General features: G+C 41.9%; 1 protein-coding gene across 6 annotated transcripts in view; it reads left to right on the forward strand.

The window, feature by feature from the left end:
* The window catches only part of CELF2 (CUGBP Elav-like family member 2), a 305,972-nt gene that overhangs the window by 242,050 nt on the left and 42,509 nt on the right, over window positions 1-21,413 (forward strand). For all 6 annotated transcript variants that reach the window (XM_063099375.1, XM_063099374.1, XM_063099379.1 and 3 more), the window contains exon 9: window positions 15,154-15,288. In XM_063099375.1, coding sequence (XP_062955445.1) covers window positions 15,154-15,288 — 135 coding nt within the window. The remainder of the gene's footprint in view (window positions 1-15,153; window positions 15,289-21,413) is intronic.

Here is a 21,413-nt window from a genome sequence, read left to right on the forward strand (position 1 = left end):
AAACCTAACAAATACAATAGAAGCTATATAATAGTAGAATTGAAGGAACCCACTAGGTCATTTATCTCAAACACCACCTGATGTTAAAATGCTTGTTGAGTAATTGATTTTGTGACATAGTGAGAGCGGGCATATATTCAATTCAAATATAATTTTTATGTATTACAGTGGCATATATAATAAGCTCCATATATAAAATTCAAGTAGTCCAGCTTGGAACACTATCACCAAAGAAAGTGAAATATCATTTCAGAACCCAATAATATTTTGTTGTGAGCAACTCTCAAAACGTAATGGTCTATCCTTCAGGAGATTGAGGTTTATAGCTAGAGTCTAAAATGCCACATTTATATGAGTAAAACATTTTTCTGTTTGAGGGGAAAATAAAATAAAGCCCAAAAAAGCAACAGAAAAAGAAATTTTCGATGACACGTTACTAAGTAGTTACATCAATAAAGTCGAATGAAACATCAACTATACTTTTTTTCCAAAAAATCTTACCATTTTCCTTTCAAACTAAAAATAACTTTAAATGTGTTTTATGATTTTTATAAAAGGGAACCTTCACTAAATATGGAATTTAAAAACAGAAAAAGGATTAAGACCAAATCTTTATAAGCTAAATGCTTTTATATATACTTTGTGTGACTCCTTGAAGTTGATTTATTTTATTTTTCCTCCTGAAACTTCTAATGAAAACTTGTCCATTTCCCATTCAACCTTGGTATTTGTTCAATGAATTTCTGAAATCTCAGAAACATGGAGTCTGACTTTGGGCTAAGAACCTGAATTTTTCTTGGAAGAAAATAGAAGAAACAAAAAGTTTCTGTTCGGTCCTTAATTTCTTTATAACAACTATCATCTCAAAAGAGCATCATAAGAGAAAAACAAGGGTAGTATTTCACAATTTTGTTTTTAACAGAGCTCCTTGAGGTAACCACACAGTTTATCTTCACAGCATGCCAAGAACAAAAACATACTTTGTTACTGTATTACAGTTGGATAAATGGAAGTATGAAGAGGTTAAATAAGTTTTGTGAGACCACAGCACCAATAAGTGGCATAAAATGGATTAGGATACAGAATCCCCAAATATCACAACAACTTTATGAGATAGGCTTAGGGAGGTTAACAGATTTGTCCAAAGTCACTAAGCCAGTAAGTGGCACATCCAAATTTCAAGTTCAGCTCAGCCTGATCCAAATCTTGAGCTGTCTGTTGCCCCCAAGACTGTAAAATGTTGCTCTGTGACACAGTCAGTTCAGGTATGTGCATGAATACAAGCTGCAGTGACTTGCCTACACAAATGCGGAACAGGCCAAATGACAAGTCCCACACCTCGATAGATCACGAGCCCCAAAACTGTTAAAAAGAAAGCAATTCAGAGACGGTAAAGGGAAGATGCCTCCTTTCATTCTGGAAAACATTACAAATTTATTTTAGGTTCCTTGTTAGGAGAATTTTTTTTCTGGGATGAGGAATTATTATTAAACAAATTATGGAGATTGTGAAGCTGTGGCTGAAGAGAAGTATCTGTTGATGAATTGGGGTAAACTGTTTCATTTTAATTCTAATTTTCAGTGAAGCTAGTTGTAATTCCCTTCCAGAATATCTGGTTCTAAGTTTTGAAAGTAACAATAAAATTTTAGAGTGCAAATATTCACTTGAAACAACAAAATAGCTCCTCTTTTATCAGCTTTACATCCCGATAGACTATCATAGATATCTGTCACAAGTGAAGAAGAGGGAAGACATTTGCAAAAAACAATGTATAGGAGTCTGAGAATCTCAAATTAGAAACCCTGCCAGAGTTGTGAAGTGTGCAGCATAGATCCACGAAGACCCACAAAGACTCAGCATTCCTCCCAAAGCCGAGTCTCCAACAGTCACAGTGCAGACACTTCCTGCGAATGTGCTAATAGGCCTTATGAGAATGTTCTATAACCACCCATCTGTCACTTTTTAACAGACCTGATTGGCAAGCACTTGTAACAACTGACATCTGTTCTCACTTATTGATATGCAGATTTATGGTAATTGCTATGAACAATAAGACACAAAATTACTTAAGGTGAACATTAAATTAAATTTTCATGCCCTTCTCCTTATAAATAATTTTTTTAAATCTTAAGTTTCAAGTAGGCATATTGCACATCTGTTTTGTACATAATTTCTTCATTTTGAGATTTTTTTTCCCTAAGTAATGAATGAAAAGTTGAATCCCTGTATTCCCAGCTTTTTTTTGCCATCTTGATAGCACATTGTTAGATATCCTAAAATTTAAGTGCTTTGCATGTTTAGTCCCCCAGGTTATGCCCCTGGTCTGAGGGGTACCCATCTGAGCAGAGTGCTTCCTGAAGTTAAATGTCATTTTTCTTCTCAGAAAAGAGCTACTTGCCAAGCCAGAACCAGCTTCCCACTGGGTGATGGGTGCCCTTTCGGGATGATTTTGTGGGAGTAGCTGAGAAAGTGTGACCTGGAGGCAGTCGGGGGCAGCGGTGGAAGGCCTGTGAGAAGAGCAAAGAGAGAGAAAAAATGGAAAATGTGAATTCCAAACATGCAGGAGCAGAAACCCACCCTTTGCCTGCCTGTGGAGCCACCACTTTTCTCTGGGGAGGAGGAGGGCAGAGTTGAGTAAAGGAGGGGACTCCCATTGCCCCCTGGGACATGGAGGGTGGTCAGGAAGTGAGGGCAAAACTGACATGAGCCTGTCCCCACCCAGCTGCCCTTACTGCTTCCTCATGTGGGGCCAAGCAGGAGGGCATGTAAGTGAAAAGTCTGCCTGGCAGCTCAGGGCTCCCTGGCTGTGGGTGCATGTGTGGCAGGAAGAGCCAAAATGTCAGTCATCGGGGGTGTATGCTCTTGGTAGTGAAGAGTTTAGAAACATTGTGCCCACGAAAGATGTCCAAGTTCTTTTCACACTGCCAGGATTACTACCGTGATGGGGTGGAGGTCATGAAACAGCAGTAACATGTAGAAAACCAGGGTGTGGTGCAGGAGTGTCCTTGGGGAGGGGTGGATAGAGAGTAGGCCCAGACCTGCGCCTGGCTGGATGGGAGAACGCTCTGGGCAGAGGAGAAGGCGTCCCGGCTGGGGTGAGGCTCGCAGCAGGGGAAGGTGGGCCCTGTTTGGGTGTGCTGTTTGCTCAGCTCCTGTCAGGGTCCTGCCCCAGTGTCTGGCTGCACCCGGGAATGCAGCTCAGATTGCAGGATCTCGGGCTCGTTGGGCCATTTCTGTAGCTTGTCAGTTCGTGTCTTTCATCACTTCTTGGCTCTAATTTCTTCTTGATTCCTCATGTCTCATAATCACTACCCCAACCCCAGGCCTCTTGGTCACTGGTTTTCTACCAGGACTTGGCTCCTTTTCAGGTTATTTAGATAAGTCTGAGGTTCTTTAGCTTTTTAGGAGCTATCACCGAAAAAGTTCTGCACACATGTCACAGACACATTTTTTCATAAAATTTCAGGGAGTTCACAGACCCCCCGAATCCCATTAGTGGTCTCCAGCTCCAAATCTCTGAGTGGGGGAACTGACATGTGGGGGAAGTCACAGCGTGCAGCAGGCTCAGTGTGCCAAGAGAGAGGCTGCGGTCCCCTTGTTCTCTGAGGCAGCTGACACCAGCAATCTGGGGTAGCTTGGGTTCTGGTAATAGATGCAAAAGGAAATCACGTTAGGAAATAAAAGAATCAATTATGTAATTTAGAAAACAGTATGCAGTACACAGTTACACAGTGGTTACTGGTTAACTCAGTTCTTAGCTGCTAACGAAGACAAGATCACAAATTCAGTCCCTGCCCCCTGGGGTTCAGGACCCATAAACTGAGCTGGGAACAGTGTTGTAAAACGCTGTCTTTCGGGCACAGCATTTCTTCTAAGCAGGACTTAGGTTTGGTTGTGCTGGACTAACAGGCCTCCCCTGGCAGCTTTCATCTATCTGCTTATGCTGTCCTTAGGTAAATGCAGGGAGCCGATAAACATTGACTTCTTGCCCAGGCCCCATTTCCTTCCAAAACCCAGTGCTGTCCCACCCCTTCCCTCCCCACACTCCCACCTTGTCCCTCCTAAATTTCTCTAAGGTGCAAAGTTTAAAGAAGTAAATGGAGACCAAGACACGAGGAGGAGGAGGAGGGCAGACCATACCCAGATGGGACAGAAAAGACAAGAAAGGTCTGGCTGGGGAGGCCAGGTTGGCAGGGTGAGGACAGACGAGAAAGAAAGATCTCCTCATGTTTACCCGGGACCACTCCTTCAGGGAGTGGCCCTTGGAGAGTGAGAAGTGGTATTTTGACTGCTTCGTGCCTCAGTTTCCTCTATCTGTAACATGTACAATAATAATAAAGCCTACACCATAGGGATGTGTTCTCAATACTAAATAAGAGACCACACAAAAAGCACTGAGGCATGCCTGGCTCGTGCTTTATTCTCTTTACCATTACTGTCATCATTTGAGGTGATATTGTAGTTATTAGTCTAGCTAAGAGAGCGCACTCTGATTTTAACTCTGCGCTAGGCATGGTTCTCGGAGCTCTACATGTTATTAATGCATTTAATCTCTTAACCCTCAAGAGTTAGGTTCTATTTTAGTTCCCCTTTCAGTTGAGAACCCCAGGGCACAAACAGTTACATGGTGGCTTGAGATGAGAGAGGTTGGCAGGAGTTGAGGCAGAGCCAGATTTAAACCCAGGTCATCTGAGAGCAGAGCCTATGCTCTGCCTGACCAGCCCGCGCTGCTCCAGGAAGTGCAGTTGTTGCTGCTGTTGTCACCGGCAGAGAACGCTGTGCATTCCAAGCCCAGGAACACAGGACAGGATGGAGAAAGATGCCTCTGCTGGCCCTGCACTGGGAGAAGAAGGAATATTGGGATTGGGATCAGAAAAGTTGGCAGGTGAGCTGCCCTTCCCCACCTCTGGTGTCATGGGTCAGCACACAAGGACCATCAAAGAGGCAGGATAGGAGGGACAGGCTGTCCTCCACTATGACACATGCTTCATCTCCTCGGCCAGCCAGTGCTTTCTGTGCTTCTCTCATCTCTATCAAGTCAAAGACTTTAGTGAGAAATTTGATTCTGAACCTGGGCCTATTTGCAACAACTGATGAACTGAATGGATTTCCGCCCCAATTCCCCCATTCACTGGCTCTCCCTGCTCCAATATCCAGTGACCTCCTTGAGTACTAGGACTGTCTTGTTTTCCACTTTATTCTCATGTCTTGCATTGGGTCTGACCCATCACAGCCACTCAGTAACTACTGGGTGAGTGGGTGGATGGGTGGGTGGATGATGGATGGATGGATAGATGGATGGATGGCCGGCCAAGCAGGCTGGCAAGTATGGGTCCTCCCGCCTGACTGGTTCTGTCTAACCCTTCCCCTCTTCCTTGTCTCTGAGATCCCTCAGATGCTAGAGAACACGGTGGCCTCTTTCCACTATTCATCTCAGCTTCCTTGGATCCTAACTTTTCCTTTCCTTGTGGTGTGATTGTTGAACACTGTTCGCCAGCCCCTCATGTGGACCCCAGAGCCTTAATCATGCCACCTGGCCTTTCTAGGTAGCAGCAGAGAAAGGCTGAACAGGATCTCAAAGACTCTCGGGTGGCGAAGCATGGGAAGGGGGGAGGGGCGTTTAGAGGGGACACCAGCCCTCAGCCCTGATTCTTGAGGGGAGAGGACAGAGGAAATAAAACCTGATTGTTGTCAGCTTTGCTTCAGGAACTTTAGTTAATGTCAGAGGGTGAGATAAAGAATAAATGTGCTTCTAATAAGTATTTGTACAACGGATTAGTTAATGGTTGAGAGAAAACTGTCAATATTTAATGCTGTTGTAAATACTGAAGAAGTAACAAAGAATGGAGAAGACTAAAACGTTGGTTGACTCTATAGACCATATTATTTACAGCAGTTTATGAAAATCTCATACCGTTTATTACCCTGTTCATTCATCTTACATAGATTTATCTATCACCTACCATATATTCAGCTATGTGTATATGTATGTGTGTGTGTGTGTTTAGGTGGACTGGAAAATGAGTAAGACAAAATATTTGTTCTCAAGGAACTTAGTTTCTAGTTGTGAAGGTAAAAAATATAAAAAATATCAAAGAAGGGTATGATGAGAGCCACAAAAGAGTTATAAGCAAGCAAGGGAATTTGCAGATAACACACACAGTGCTCACATTAAATGCAAACCTGGAGGCAACAGCTTTGAAGTGTGGAGCAGGAAAAGAACTGATTCTTAGCTGCAAAAGCGAGTCTTGAAACAGGGAACACGGCGCCAGGGCTGCTGTGGATGCAGCCAGGATCCCGGAGGCTGGGGCCGCACTGAAGGCGGCCAGCTGCCCTATTCAGGATTCGAGGTTTCAGGCCGGCATTAAAGAAGATTCCTGGGAGCGCCCGAGCGGCGCCGCGACTGAACAGCCCGAGGCGGCAGCGCCGAGAACACGGAAGGCAACAAACCAGAGACAGAGCGAGCGCCCGACCTGGCACAGCACTGTGAGTGATCCCTGGCCCACGCGGCTCCCGCCTGCACCACCAGGCCACTCACTGCCCCGGTGCTGCCTCCATTTTCCCAGGTGCGGGCAGCTCCGCCCTGCTCGGCCATCACTGAGCCCATTTGCTTGGCCTGGCGCGGGGCTTTCCGGACCCTGCAGGCCGGCCTCCTCTCCCACTCCCTCCGCGGTTCTCTGGCGGGGCTGGGGGTGTGGGGCGTCCCGACCAGTGTTGGGAGGGCTAGAAAGTACGGGCGGGCCGACTGTCACTCCACCACACCCTGGACTCCGGCCCCGGTAAACTTCCTGTTACTGGGAGGCAGATAACATCTCTGCGACCACCAGTTTGGAAAAAAGCCTAACGAATTTCTGGTTGGGAATAGTGTGGTAGGAGAGTTCCCAGGTCCGCTTGAACCTGCCGGAGAGCAGGCTGCAGGCAGGCACTAGACTCGGTTTATACCGGGGGGATACAAAGGTGAACAAGACCCGAGAAAGATCTACACAGTGCTACAAAGGCACCCAGAGAGACCGGTTGTCTGTGCCTAGCAGAAACCTGATAGACTTCCTGGGCGAGGCGGTGCTGAGCAGGGTCTTGAAGGCCCAGCTGATAGACGAGGGGTGCAGAAGACACGCGCCAGCCCAGCACAGTGTGCACAGAGGGGGGAGACTCGACAGAAACCACACACCCGGTGGGGTCGCCACTGCACGATCTAACAGCCTGGGCCAGAGCACACGGAACGGGGAGAAGTCCTGTACAGAAAGTGAAAGCTCAACAGAGATCACACACCCTGTGGTACGTGATCCACCAGCCCAGCAGAGTACAAGCTGACCAGAAAGGTGGATCCCCGGAGAAGCCCAAGACCCGAGGCAACCACACACACAAGACACTAGAGGCCAACTGAGCAGTCACGGCGGGAGCCATACCAAATTAGCAACCACAGCAAAATCCTAGTTAGTCATTAGTCTCAAACCGGTGGACTGTGAAACCCCCTGCCACAATGAATAAACACCAAAAAAAAGACACCAGAAATACAAAAAATCAAGAAGGTACACCACCAAAAGTTAATAAATCTCATACTCTAGATCCTATAGAACAAGAAGCCCTTGAAATAACTGACAAGGAATTTCGAGTGATAATTCTAAGGAAACTGAATGAGATACAAGAAAACTCAGCTAGACATCATGATGAAATGAGGAAAAGTATACAGGATCTGAAAGAGGAAATATACAAGGAAATCAATGTCCTGAAAAAAAATGTAGCAGAACTTGCTGAACTGAAGAAATTATTCAGCGAAATAAAAAACACAACGGAGAGTTTAACCAGCAGGCTTGTCGAAGTTGAAGAGAGAACCTCTGAACTTGAAGATGGGCTGTTTGAAATAACACAAGCAGACAAAAAGAAAGAAAAAAGAATCAAGGACATGGAAGAAAATCTGAGAGAGATATCAGACAACCTCAAGCGCTCAAATATCCGAGTCATGGGTATTCCAGAAGGGGAGGAAAATGGAGATTCCATTGAAAACATATTCAACAAAATAGTGGCAGAAAACTTCCCAGGTATAGGAAAAATCACAAATCTTCAGATCCAGGAAGCTCAACGATCTCCAAACGTATTCAACCCAAAAAGGCCTTCTCCAAGACATGTCATAGTCAAATTGGCAAAACTCAGAGACAAAGAGAGAATCTTAAAAGCTGCAAGAGAGAAGCGTCAAATCACCTATAAGGGAGCCCCAATCAGGTTAACATCAGACTTCTCATCACAAACCCTAAAAGCTAGAAAGGAATGGGATGATATTTTCAAAACACTAAAAGACAAAGATTGCCAGCCAAGAATACTCTACCCTGCAAGGCTATCCTTCCGAAATGAGGGGCAAATAGTATATTTCTCAGACAAACAAAAACTGCGGGAGTTCACTACCACAAGACCACCCTTACAAGAAATCCTCAAGGGAGTACTGGGTTTGGTTCCCGAAAAATAACTACCACTGCCATAAAAACCTAAGAAAAATCTAAACCCGCTAGTACAATAAAAATGGCATTCATGAAGAGAAAACAAGCTAACAAAAACACTATCTACAACCTAAGGCACCAACAAACAAAGAAACCAAACAGTAAATCAGAAAGCAAGGAACAAAAGACACCTAAGACAACCAAACAACCAATAAAATGCTAGGAATAAATCAACACCTTTCAATAACAACTCTTAATGTTAAAGGCTTAAATTCCCCAATTAAAAGACACAGACTGGCTGACTGGATCAAAAAGCAGGACCCAACTATATGCTGCCTACAAGAGACCCACCTCACCCATAAAGATTCACACAGACTAAGAGTGAAAGGATGGAAAAAGATTTACCATGCAAACAGAAAAGAAAAACGAGCAGGAGTGGCTATTCTTATATCTGACAAAATAGACTTTAAACTAAAAACCATAAAAAGAGACAATGAGGGACACTACTTAATGATAAAAGGACTGATCCATCAAGAAGACATAACAATCATAAATATGTACGCACCCAATGTTGGAGCAGCCAGATTTATAAAACAAACTCTATTAGACCTAAAGAAGGAAATAGACACTAATACCATAATAGCAGGGGACCTGAACACTCCACTGTCAATATTAGACAGATCATCTAGGCAAAGAATCAGTAGAGAAACACAAGATCTAAACAAGACTCTAGACCAATTGGAATTGGCAGATATCTACAGAACATTCCACCCAACAACCTCAGAATATTCATTCTTCTCATCAGCACATGGATCATTCTCCAGGATAGATCACATATTAGGTCACAAATCAAGTCTCAATAAATTCAAAAAAATTGGAATTATCCCATGTATCTTCTCAGACCACAATGGATTAAAACTAGAAATTAATAACAAACAAAACTCTGGAAACTATGCAAACACATGGAAATTAAACAGCATTCTACTTAATGACATATGGGTCCAAGAAGAAATCAAGCAGGAAATCAAAAAGTTTATTGAAACTAATGAAAACAATGATACATCATACCAAAACCTGTGGGATACTGCAAAAGCAGTATTGAGGGGAAAATTTATTGCATTAAATGCTCACTTCAGAAGAATGGAAAGATGGCAAGTGAACAACCTAACACTTCACCTTAAAGAACTAGAAAAACAAGAACAATCCAATCCTAAAGTTAGCAGAAGGAAAGAAATCATTAAGATCAGAGCAGAACTGAATGAAATTGAAAACCAAAAAACAATTCAAAAGATCAACGAATCAAAAAGTTGGTTTTTTGAAAAGATAAATAAAATTGACAAACCATTAGCATGGCTAACAAAAAAAAGAAGAGAGAAGACTCAAATAACAAAAATTAGAAATGAAAAAGGCGATATTACAACTGATTCATCTGAAATACAAGGAATCATTCGAGACTACTATAAACAACTATACGCCAACAAATTTGAAAATCTGGAGGAAATGGATAAATTTCTGGACACACACAAGCTCCCAAAACTGAACCGTGAAGACGTAGAAAATTTGAACAGACCAATAACAATAAAGGAGATTGAAGCTGTTATCAGAAGGCTCCCAACAAAGAAAAGCCCAGGACCAGATGGATTCACAGCAGAATTTTACCAAACATTCAAAGAGGAATTGACACCGATTCTTTACAAACTATTCCAAAAGATTGAAACGGACGCAAATCTCCCAAACTCATTCTATGAAGCAAACATCATCCTGATACCAAAACCAGGTAAAGATATAACCAAAAAAGAAAACTACAGGCCGATATCCTTGATGAATATAGATGCAAAAATCCTCACTAAAATACTAGCAAACAGAATACAGCAACACATACGAAAAATTATTCATCATGATCAAGTGGGATTCATCCCAGGGATGCAAGGTTGGTTCAACATACGCAAATCAATAAATGTGATACACCATATTAATAAACTCAAACACCAGGACCATATGATCATCTCTATAGATGCTGAAAAAGCATCTGATAAAGTTCAGCACTCATTCATGACAAAGACCCTCTATAAGTTAGGTATAGAGGGAAAGTATCTCAACATAATTAAAGCCATATATGACAAACCCACTGCCAATATCATCCTGAATGGGGAAAAGCTGAAAGCTTTTCCTTTAAGAACAGGCACTAGACAAGGATGCCCACTCTCACCACTCCTATTCAACATAGTGTTGGAAGTACTAGCCAGAGCAATCAGAGAAGAGAAGGAAATAAAGGGCATCCAGATTGGAAAAGATGAAGTCAAACTGTCCCTGTTTGCAGATGACATGATCCTATATATCGAACAGCCTAAAACCTCTACAAAAAAACTGTTGGAATTGATAAATGATTTCAGCACAGTAGCAGGATACAAAATCAACACACAAAAATCAGTAGCATTTCTTTTCTCCAATAGTGAACATGCAGAAGGAGAAATCAAGAAAGCCTGCCCATTTACAATAGCCACCAAAAAAATAAAATACTTAGGAATTGAGTTAACCAAGGAGGTGAAAAATCTCTATAATGAGAACTACAAACCACTGCTGAGAGAAATTAGAGAGGATACAAGAAGATGGAAAGATATTCCATGCTCTTGGATTGGAAGAATCAACATAGTGAAAATGTCCATACTACCCAAAGTGATATACAAATTCAATGCAATCCCCATCAAAATTCCAAAGACATTTTTCTCAGAAATGGAAAAAACTATTCAGACATTTATATGGAACAATAAAAGACCACGAATAGCCAAAGCAATGCTCAGCAAAAAAAATAAAGCTGGAGGCATAACACTACCTGACTTTAAGCTATACTACAAAGCTATAATAACCAAAACAGTATGGTACTGGCATAAAAACAGACACACTGACCAATGGAATAGAATAGAGAATCCAGAAATCAACCCACACACTTACTGCCATCTGATCTTTGACAAAGGCACCAAGCCTATTCACTGGGGAAGGGACTGCCTCTTCAGCAAGTGGTGTTGGGATAACTGGATATCGATATGCAGGAGAATGAAACTAGATCCATACCTCTCACCGTATACTAAAATCAACTCAAAATGGATTAAGGATTTAAATATACACCCTGAGACAATAAAACTTCTTAAAGAAAACATAGGGGAAACACTTCAGGAAATAGGACTGGGCACAGACTTCATGAATACGACCCCAAAAGCACGGGCAACCAAAGGAAAAATAAACAAATGGGATTATATCAAACTAAAAAGCTTCTGCACAGCAAAAGAAACAATTAAAAGAGTTAAAAGACAACCAACAGAGTGGGAGAAAATATTTGCAAAATATACATCTGACAAAGGATTAATATCCAGAATATATAAGGAACTCAAACAACTTTACAAGAAGAAAACAAGCAACCCAATTAAAAAATGGGCAAAAGAGCTAAGTAGGCATTTCTCTAAGGAAGATATCCAAATGGCCAACAGACATATGAAAAAATGCTCAACATCACTCAGCATCCGGGAAATGCAAATCAAAACCACATTGAGATACCATCTAACCCCAGTTAGGATGGCTAAAATCCAAAAGACTATGAACGATAAATGCTGGCGAGGCTGCGGAGAAAAAGGAACTCTCATACATTGTTGGTGGGACTGCAAAATGGTGCAGCCTCTATGGAAAATGGTATGGAGGTTCCTTAAACAATTGCAAATAGATCTACCATACGACCCAGCCATCCCACTGTTGGGAATATACCCAGAGGAATGGAAATCATCAAGTCGAAGGTATACCTGTTCCCCAATGTTCATCGCAGCACTCTTTACAATAGCCAAGAGTTGGAACCAGCCCAAATGCCCATCATCAGATGAGTGGATACGGAAAATGTGGTACATCTACACAATGGAATACTACTCAGCTATAAAAACGAATGAAATACTGCCATTTGCAACAACATGGATGGACCTTGAGAGAATTATATTAAGTGAAACAAGTCAGGCACAGAAAGAGAAATACCACATGTTCTCACTTATTGGAGGGAGCTAAACATTAATATATAAATTCACACACACACATACACACACACACACACAAATCGGGGGGGGGAGGGAAGAAGATATAACAACCACAATTACTTGAAGTTGATACAACAAGCAAACAGAAAGGACATTGTTGGGGGGGAGGGGGGGAGGGAGAAGGGAGGGAGGTTTTGGTGATGGGGAGCATTAATCAGCTACAATGTATATCGACAAAATAAAATTAAAAAAAAAAAATAAATGCAAACCTGAGTGGTCTTCAAGGAGGCTGTGAGGTGAAAGCCGAGCAGAAAGCACTGCTGGGGTTCAGGAAGCTCTGCTGCCAGTAGCCATGAGGCCTTGACCAAGCACCTGATGTCTGACCCACATGAGTGGGCTAAGCCAGGCCATCCACAATGCTCCTTGCAGCTCGGTGGCTCCATTACTGTAGCTACCACCTAGGGAGGGTCATTGATATTCTGGAGGAGGACCCTCTGGCCTCAGCTGGAATACTCTGCCTATCATTAGTTGGTGCCAGATGCGTGTTATAGGTTTTAATTTCAGTGCTAAATTCCTTGTATGCCCCACTGTCTGTTGGAGATGTAGTCTGGTCATCTGGTTTACATCATTAAGACAATAGAGGGAACATTAGTCACAAGAGGGCCAAAAGGGGACAAGATGGATTCATACACATGTGCCCTACTCCCCATGAGACACTCAACAGCCCAGGTGCTCCTGTCACTCTCAAGTGTGAAGCACATTCACGTTGCATTCAGGAAGGAGAACCCCTCCTGGGTCCATGTGGTTCTGCATGAAAGTCAGGCCGCACTCATATTCCCTCCATTTCCATTTTCCTAAAGTAAAACTAAAAAATAAGACCAGTGCTTCTTGACACCCACATTCTCATAAATATGACCCTGTTTGACCCTTGACCAGAGAGGACAAGAGAGCTCTGTTCCCGGTTGCATTTGCTTGATAAAGCAGGGTTGCCAGAAGACTACTTTTTTTGTAGGAATTCACAGGATTCCGCAAATACTTATGTCCTACTTCTAAGCATCCCCACGAAATAAGTGGGTTTTGAGCTTTTGTCTTAAGCCAGCAAGTCTGGATTTCTCTTGGAAGAAGAGAGAATATCATTTTGAACAAAATGAGAACCCATTTTGCAGCAAAGACATCAGGAACTCTTTTCAGAGTAGAAATACACCCTGGTTGAGGAGGCCAGGGCAGAGCAACAGAAGTGCTTCCTGCAGAGCTCAGCAACCAGGCTCTGAGCCATGCTTATGCTGAGACCTCCACGCCAGTGGCTGGCGACCTGCGCATATGGTTGCTAGCATATTCTCTTGCCCCTCCATCCACCCCCCTGCCACAACACATATGGAAGTAGTTATCAGGTCACTCTCCCTAAAGCAGATTAAATTTGCTCAGTAGACATTTATTAAATGAATGTGACTATGAGAAGGTAAAATTAAGTTGATTATTTAACTCCAGTGTCTTTCTACAAAAAATTCCTCTGTATGAGGAAAGAACCATTGTTTCCTGCGTCTCATGTGTGCATTCTCTTCCTGTGAAGTGAATCATGGAAAAATACTTTAACTATTCAGAGAACCTTTGGATCAAGAGCTAGAGGAGGAAGAAGAAAAGATATTGAAAGTGCATACGGCGCAGACACCAGGCCCTAGCCCATCCCCAGATCATTACCCCAAATCTTTCAGGTGATCCCACTCTCATGTTCTTGCAAATTTTCATTTCTCTCTGCTATTTTCTTAATTTTCAGTAGTCAGAAACACCTAGTTAAAAAAAAGTTCCTCTTTAAAATGCAAATACAAATAATTTACAAATAAAACTAGTAAGACACTTCCATCTCCATTCATTCTTTTACTCATCAAATATTGAGTTCCTACTATGGACACATTTTGGAGTTCGTATATAAGAGAGAAGTTCCATGGCAATAATGACAACAGTAATAGCTAGCATTTATTGGGTATTTACACTGTGCCAGAGCAATTTGCATTCATCATTTTATTTAATCTGCACAACAGCTCTTTGAGGTAGAGTTCAGTTAATATTGCCACTCAAAAATCAAGAAATGGTGCAATTAACTAACTTTCCCAGGGTCACACAACTGGGAAAGAGTCAGAGGCACAATTAGAACACATGTCAGTTCGACTTCACGGCAAGAGCTTTTACCTGATAAACTGTAATTTCTTCTGTAATACCTTATACATGCGGCCGTCGAGTTTAAGGATTATGAGTTTACCCTGAAGCCCTTCCTCCACCTGTCTACTCTCAGATCTCACCGTTTCTTGACAGCCAAGAAGTGACCAGTCCACAAGCCCTACTCAGTCAACCCAGAGAAATCTGTCTTTTCTAACTCACTGGGCAGCATTGAGAGGAGGCAATTGGAAGAGAATCCTGGGTGAGGACAAGGCAGCACCACAGTGAAGCGACTACTGAGGTGGGATTCAGGGTCCCTGTCTTAGTTCCCAGTGTCTAGGAATAGAAGATCATATCCTAAGAACTGAAGGAGGAGTCCTTGGAGGAGAGGGATAGAGGGCCCACCTCCCAGCCAGGCAGGGTGACCATCACAGACACGAGTGCAGGGGCTTCTACTCTGGCCTCTGTCCTGATGATGCTGTGAGCTATCTCCTGTTTGGATACTGGGAGAGGTGGGCCTTCTGCTAAAGTTACATTTCTCTTCCCTCCCACAGGCATGAATGCTTTACAGTTACAGAATCTGGCCACACTGGCTGCCGCCGCAGCTGCAGCCCAGACCTCAGCCACCAGCACCAATGCAAACCCTCTCTCCACCACGAGCAGTGCCCTGGGAGCCCTCACGAGTCCCGGTGAGTGAGAGGGTGGCTCTTCCTTGTAGGCGACATGGTGAGGTGCCCAGCTGCCAAGGTAGAGCCAGGAAGCTCATGCTGCGCATCTGGGTTATTTTATTGAGTTCATTATTTTTTTAAAGGAACAAAGTATGAATGTAAGTGCATCTTTTTTTCCCCAAGGATAAAATGATGAAAGGTTTAAGTAAGAATCTTTCGTGCTAGTGATTCTCTCGTGTTTTTTAAAAACAGACTATGTTGTCCCATTTGATCCTAAGTCTTTGCCACTGTGAAGGGCCTCAGTCTCTTAGTCCTGCTTTTTTGTCCTTTTTAAGCAATTTAGAATTCTCTGTTGAATCTCAAAATCCCTAATTGTTCCAGTGTTAAATTTCACACCAGCTTCATCCTTCACATTTGATTTTAAAATCCAAGGTCTGAAGCCACCACTGGAAGCCCCCTGGTCTCCCCTGTGGGAATGAGGGGGGTGCCACAGGCCTCAGTCCCACCCGTCTTCCTTCCTCCTCCTTCCATCACCTTTCCTTCCCCTTTCCCCTCTCTTCCTCCCTGCCAACTGCTCCACAATGGCATCCTAGAATGTAAAAAAAAAAAGATATTAATAAAAATTCCATTTTCTTTAAAAATAAATAAAATAAAATCCACAATCTAGTGAGGAATATCTTTGTTGTTCATTTATGGTCAGATTCTGAGCTGTACAATTTAAGGTCTTTTTTCCTCACACATTTTGTTGCCTTATTCAAAAACAGATGCCATTTTTCTTTTCATACAAGCCAGATGTAATATGGTTGCTTAGATACCATGATTTGTGTTTTTTTTTTTTAATTTTTTTAAGTGGAATGTTTTTCTGGCTTTTCTTCTTCTCAGATTGTTCTAGACCTTGATAGATGATCTCACCTCCTTCTCTGGTACATGAAGGAGTTGGCCTGAACAATCTCTAGGCTTCCTTGTAACTTTGAAAATTTCATGACCCTCTATTGACTGTGCCCAAAAGATTAGCTAAGTGTTGAAAAAATGTTAATTTAATACTGCAAGGTTTTCTTTCAGAAAAACATAAAATGAAAGCTCCAGCAAGCACACTGCAGATCAGCATTCTTAAGGCTTTGACTTCAGGGAGCAATGAGGCGTGTTCCTTGAGCCTGCAGCACTGGCAAACACAGTAGCCCCTGGTCTCTTCATAAAACGTTCTGTATCTAAGACATTTCACCCTACATACAGTTTTGAGGGAGAAACCTAGGTGATAGTTAGGAGAAACTGGTGGATTTATCCTTAACATGCTGAAATAATCTCATTGCAACAGCATTTGGGGGCATTGACTTCCTTGTCTAAAATGTCTTTAAAAATGTACCATTACTATATGTGGACCTCACTTTATGCAATAAATAGTATTCTTGAAAAATCACCTGTCAGTTTTTTCAAGAAATTAAGTGATAGCTTTAATGTATACATATGCTTATTATTTAAGTAAATCCTTTAGACCTTTTTGGAGAAATAATCATTTTTGACATGATAAATTTTCCCTTGTAAAAATAATAGTGATTTTTCTTAAAAACAAATTCAAATTTGACCTCTCTAGTTTTATTTGTTTTATAAATCAGATTGAAAAGTCTTTTCTTAAATAGGAATTTTTTTCTCCCCAATGAGGACTGTGAAATGATTACAATAAAATAGCACAGAGTATTATACATGCCTTTTATTGTGCGTTTAGTCAGAAGACGACTTGTCAGTTTAAGAAGCCAAGTGCAAAAGCAGGTGTAAACTAATCAGTGTAGATAATGTAATTCAATAAGTCATCTCTATTAAGTACTGGATAGCGTTAGGCACTGTCCTGGGGCTGGGGCACAGCAGTGAACAGAACAGACACATGGCTTGCTCTCATGATTCTTGCAGTTTACCAGGGGAACTCGGACAGTAAGCAAATGAGCGTATGAGAGATAAGTGATAGATCAGGCTGTGAAGAGCAATTGAACAGAATAAGGTGGAAAGGGGGAGGGGATTGAAGGAGGTGATCCCGCTCTCAAAAGGTGGCAGAAACCCGAACTAAATGAAGGAAACCATGTAGTGTTCAGGCAGAGGACAAAACAGGGGTGCGGGCTGCAAGGTAGGAGGGGCCTGGAAGGATGGCAGCCAGTAAGGATGAGTGCTGCAGGGCTGGGCAGGGGGGTCGGGGCGGAGCAGGGAGAGGAGAGGTCCACTCCATCCAGTATGGTGAGGGTCACGAATTTGTTGTAACCGTCTTAAAATGTGGGGTACTCAAACAGCCTAGGAAAATGGCCAGCTTGAGTGTTTGTTGAAAGGGAATTTTAAACATATTTGGCCATTTCTAGTTTTTTCCTGAAACTATAGTGAAAGAGAAAATGTGGTTCAAGGTGTCTTTTTCTTGTTCCTGTTCTAGGCAAAAACCACCACTAAAAAAGTGTCCTTTCCTTTACTCTCAAAGAGGCATTCTGCCCTTCAGTAAATCCTGCATACTGAGGTATCATTGAAAGTGATTTTTCTCTTCTCTATTGAGGAATGCTTTGCATAATAGCTGAAAGTATTTCATTAGAATCCTGAAGTGTACCAGCAGAAATGACTTAAATCTACATTCCAATTATTTTCTTAAGTGTAACTAAAAAATCCGGTGTTTAAGTAAAAGTAAATTATTTATCTAATTTCCATTAGGGACTTTTTCAAAGCCACAGAAAATAGTAGTATTCATGATTCACCACTTCATCAGGGCAGTTTCCCCTCAAATAAAAGGGGTTGAGAGCCGTTCCTAAGGCCAGTGCGATCACATATCTTTTTATTAATAATAAACTGGGCTTACTATTTGTTTCACGCACAAGTCTGGTCACTGTGAGGCACATGGAAGCCTTATCCTGTCACCCTGCACAGGCCTTGGGTTTACTCTGCTTTTAAGTGTATCTCTTAAGCTTCAGACAAATTCATCTAGAAAGGAAAGGGACAATTCAATCCCCAGAACTATTAATTTTTTTTTAATAATTGTAAATTTATCATTTCAATTTCGCATACCCACAAAAAGTCTCCCTACAGCATTATCATAAATGATTTTAAATAGTCTTGACTTTAAAACATGAAAGATTAAGCTTTAATTTTTGTTAAGAAAAAAAAAAAAGCCCCTTAGGCAATAAATAGTTTCCTTTGTCTCATGGTCTTGAAATAAAAATTAAAATAGTTTAAATTGCCCATGGTTAGAATAAGTGTTTTATGCAATTATCAGATGGTAGTGAATAAAACTCGAAATTAAATCATGAAAGAATAAAAGCCAGGTAAGTGCATATTATGCCTTTTCTGAGTTTCTCACGAGTCTTTTGATGCCTAATTTAATCGTGTTTCTTGTCTTTTATTCTGATATGATAATTTTTCCTTGGTTTATTTCAATCTTCTATTTAGTTAATTAATTCTTGGGTCATTTGTTCTTACCTAGTTTTGAACCTGTTTTTGAGGACTGTGTCTCTGTGTTTATATAAAGAGGCAAATTGTCTAATGCAGGTAGGTATTAAAGAAAGATGATAATATTTGTCTTCCACCCAGCTTATGGATTTGCTGTCTTTGGTAATTTTGAGAGCTTGGGAGAAAGCATTACTATCACCACATATGAACATTTCCTTGGCATTTTCTATTTGACATAATATTGTATTCATGTACCACAGTGTTCCACTGACCTTCCTCTGTGTCATTTTTTTAAAGAAAAAAATGTTTTAAAGTTCTCTAAATGCCTCGGTAAGTGCAGACTCAGTCAAGTACACACTTCAGGATAATAGATCATTTCTTTCGATAGCATAAGGCATTTACAAACGCTAGGTAGCATTTTTCCACTCCCACCGTTGGCTTTTCAAAGAGTCTTCACTTTAAATTCTAGGCAATAGTTATCCCCCATCTTTGGGGTGTTCCCCTCCTCCTTTAAGGCTGTGACAGAGTTCCAAGGAAATGGTGGGGCTTCCTTGTGGACTACTGGGGGTTATCAGAGTTGAGAGCTGTTCTCACTTGATTCAGAGCTAACCTGCCCTCCTCACAATAGTAGTGACCAATGAGTGGTCACTGCATGTGTTGCCCCCGTGTCACCAGAACAGCTGAATGAGCAATGGAAAACGAGAATTCACTCTCAAAATTATTTCATACCCTTGCAGTTTATAGGAGGCTTTGTCACCTTAAATGTACAGTATTTGCATTCATATCATATGAGAACTTGTGTCATGTGAAGAGATGTGATTCACAGACTGATTTAACCCACAGTTCTGAGCCTTCTAGTTTGTGCAGGGCAAGTACATAAAATCCCTGCACTGCCCCCTCCAAGGAGTGACATGCCCGGGACAGTCACCGAAGGTAGGGTGTAATGAGGCCAGGAGAGAGGGACAGACAAAGGGAATTGAGAGAGGCCATCTCCTCAAGGCTCCTGCAATATTGCTACAACCTCAGAAAGTTAAACTACTCCTACAGTCCTGTCTTCCCACTGCCTTTCCCACCCTGGTAAAAGTGTCATTGCAGTTGTTGACGCTTCTCCCTCCCTGGATCTTCACAGCCAGCCTCTGGTTCAGCTGCAGCCTCACCAGTGTCTGCATTCAGTCGGTTCTCCCTTTTCCTTTCAGTTGACACTAGCCTGGATGCGGCCCTCATTTTTCACTTCCTGTGTACTACAACATGGCTCCTGCCTTCTGTCTATTTGGGGCACTGTTGGCACCTGTGGTCTAGACTACAGTAAAACAAACTCCTGAGCCTGGCATGCAGGTCCTCCCAGACCCACCTCCATCCCTTCATGCCAGCGCTGTGCTGCCCCAGGCAGCCCACAGTCCATCAAGCCAGCTCATTCTTCATCCCCCAGACACCCTGTCAGCCTTCACAGCTTTATTCTTGCTGGCTTCTCCTCCTGGAAAGCCTTCTCCCCCGTGTCCTCCCATGAAAGTCTTCTGTATCTGTAATTTATTGCAGTGCCTGTTCTTGGGAAGATTAACATGTGGGTATAAAATTGGTGTGTCTAATACATCTGATAAAAAGTATAGTTTATACTACTTCCATAAATTAAACTGCAGTAAAAAGTGTTTTGTAGTAATTAATACAAATTTTTTTCAGTACCCTACTAACCTTTTAAGAATCAGTGCAAATGCCACCTCCACCATGAAGCCTTTCAGTAAGAACAAGTCCCTTCCCCGTTATGTTTCTAACTTAAGTACTTCACTGATTCTTTGTAAGAAGCTGTCCAGGCTCCTTGAGGGCAGAGGAGGAGGGAGGCTGAAGTGTCAGCGCAGAAAGGAACAGGCATTCTGTAAACGCCATACTTCTCTCCTGTTCTGCTGATGTACGTTCATTATACCTCCACTAAAACACTGATTCTGTATTCTTTGCAGGACAGTTGTTTGGACACATGCCTTGTTTCTCACCCTCTAAATAGTAAGTTCTTTTTAAGTAGGAACAAGTTGGTTATTTATTTATAAACACACACCCCCCCCCTTGCATTTGGAATAACACATCACATACAGGCCGTTAAATGTTTTTTATTAAGTCAGTGGAATAGCAAAGTAAAAACAGCCTCAGGCAAATATTTAAGAGCCATTCTTTCAGTCTAGTACGGTGCACACATCTCTAAGGAGGCACCAGAGCCTCCAGTCACAGTGACGTTGACAGAGTCAGTGCACCCACCTTATGACCCATGATTTGGCTCTTGATGAATCCAAACATAGCCACACTTTGCAAGTGAATATTCAGATCCAAGAGGCTTCTAAGAATGAATCAATGCTAACTTAAATTAGAACAAAGTCATATGAAGCAGAGTTTTCTTGTTTTGTTTTTTTTTAATTATTAATATGTATAAAGAGCAGCTTTCCACATGTTCTGATGTCATGACATAGAAGTAAGTGTCTTGTATCAAATAAAGGCATTTAATTTTGGGAAGAATCACCTACTCTAATGTAGGCTTTTGAAAGATAACACATCAGATCATCCTTAAAAGGTACCCCTTAATTAGGTATGCATCGCTAATTCCACAGAGCCTTCCTGGGCACTGTGCTAGTTACATGAAGCAAGATCCCATTTAGCTTTTCAGAGTATTTTTTACTTATACTTTACTTATAAAATACAGAGCTTTGCATAATTCAGGGACCAGTTATTCATGTGTCTCTTACCCTCCCGTT

Source organism: Cynocephalus volans, chromosome 6 (assembly GCF_027409185.1).
Source record: "Cynocephalus volans isolate mCynVol1 chromosome 6, mCynVol1.pri, whole genome shotgun sequence".
Classification (NCBI taxonomy): Eukaryota; Metazoa; Chordata; class Mammalia; order Dermoptera; family Cynocephalidae; genus Cynocephalus; species Cynocephalus volans.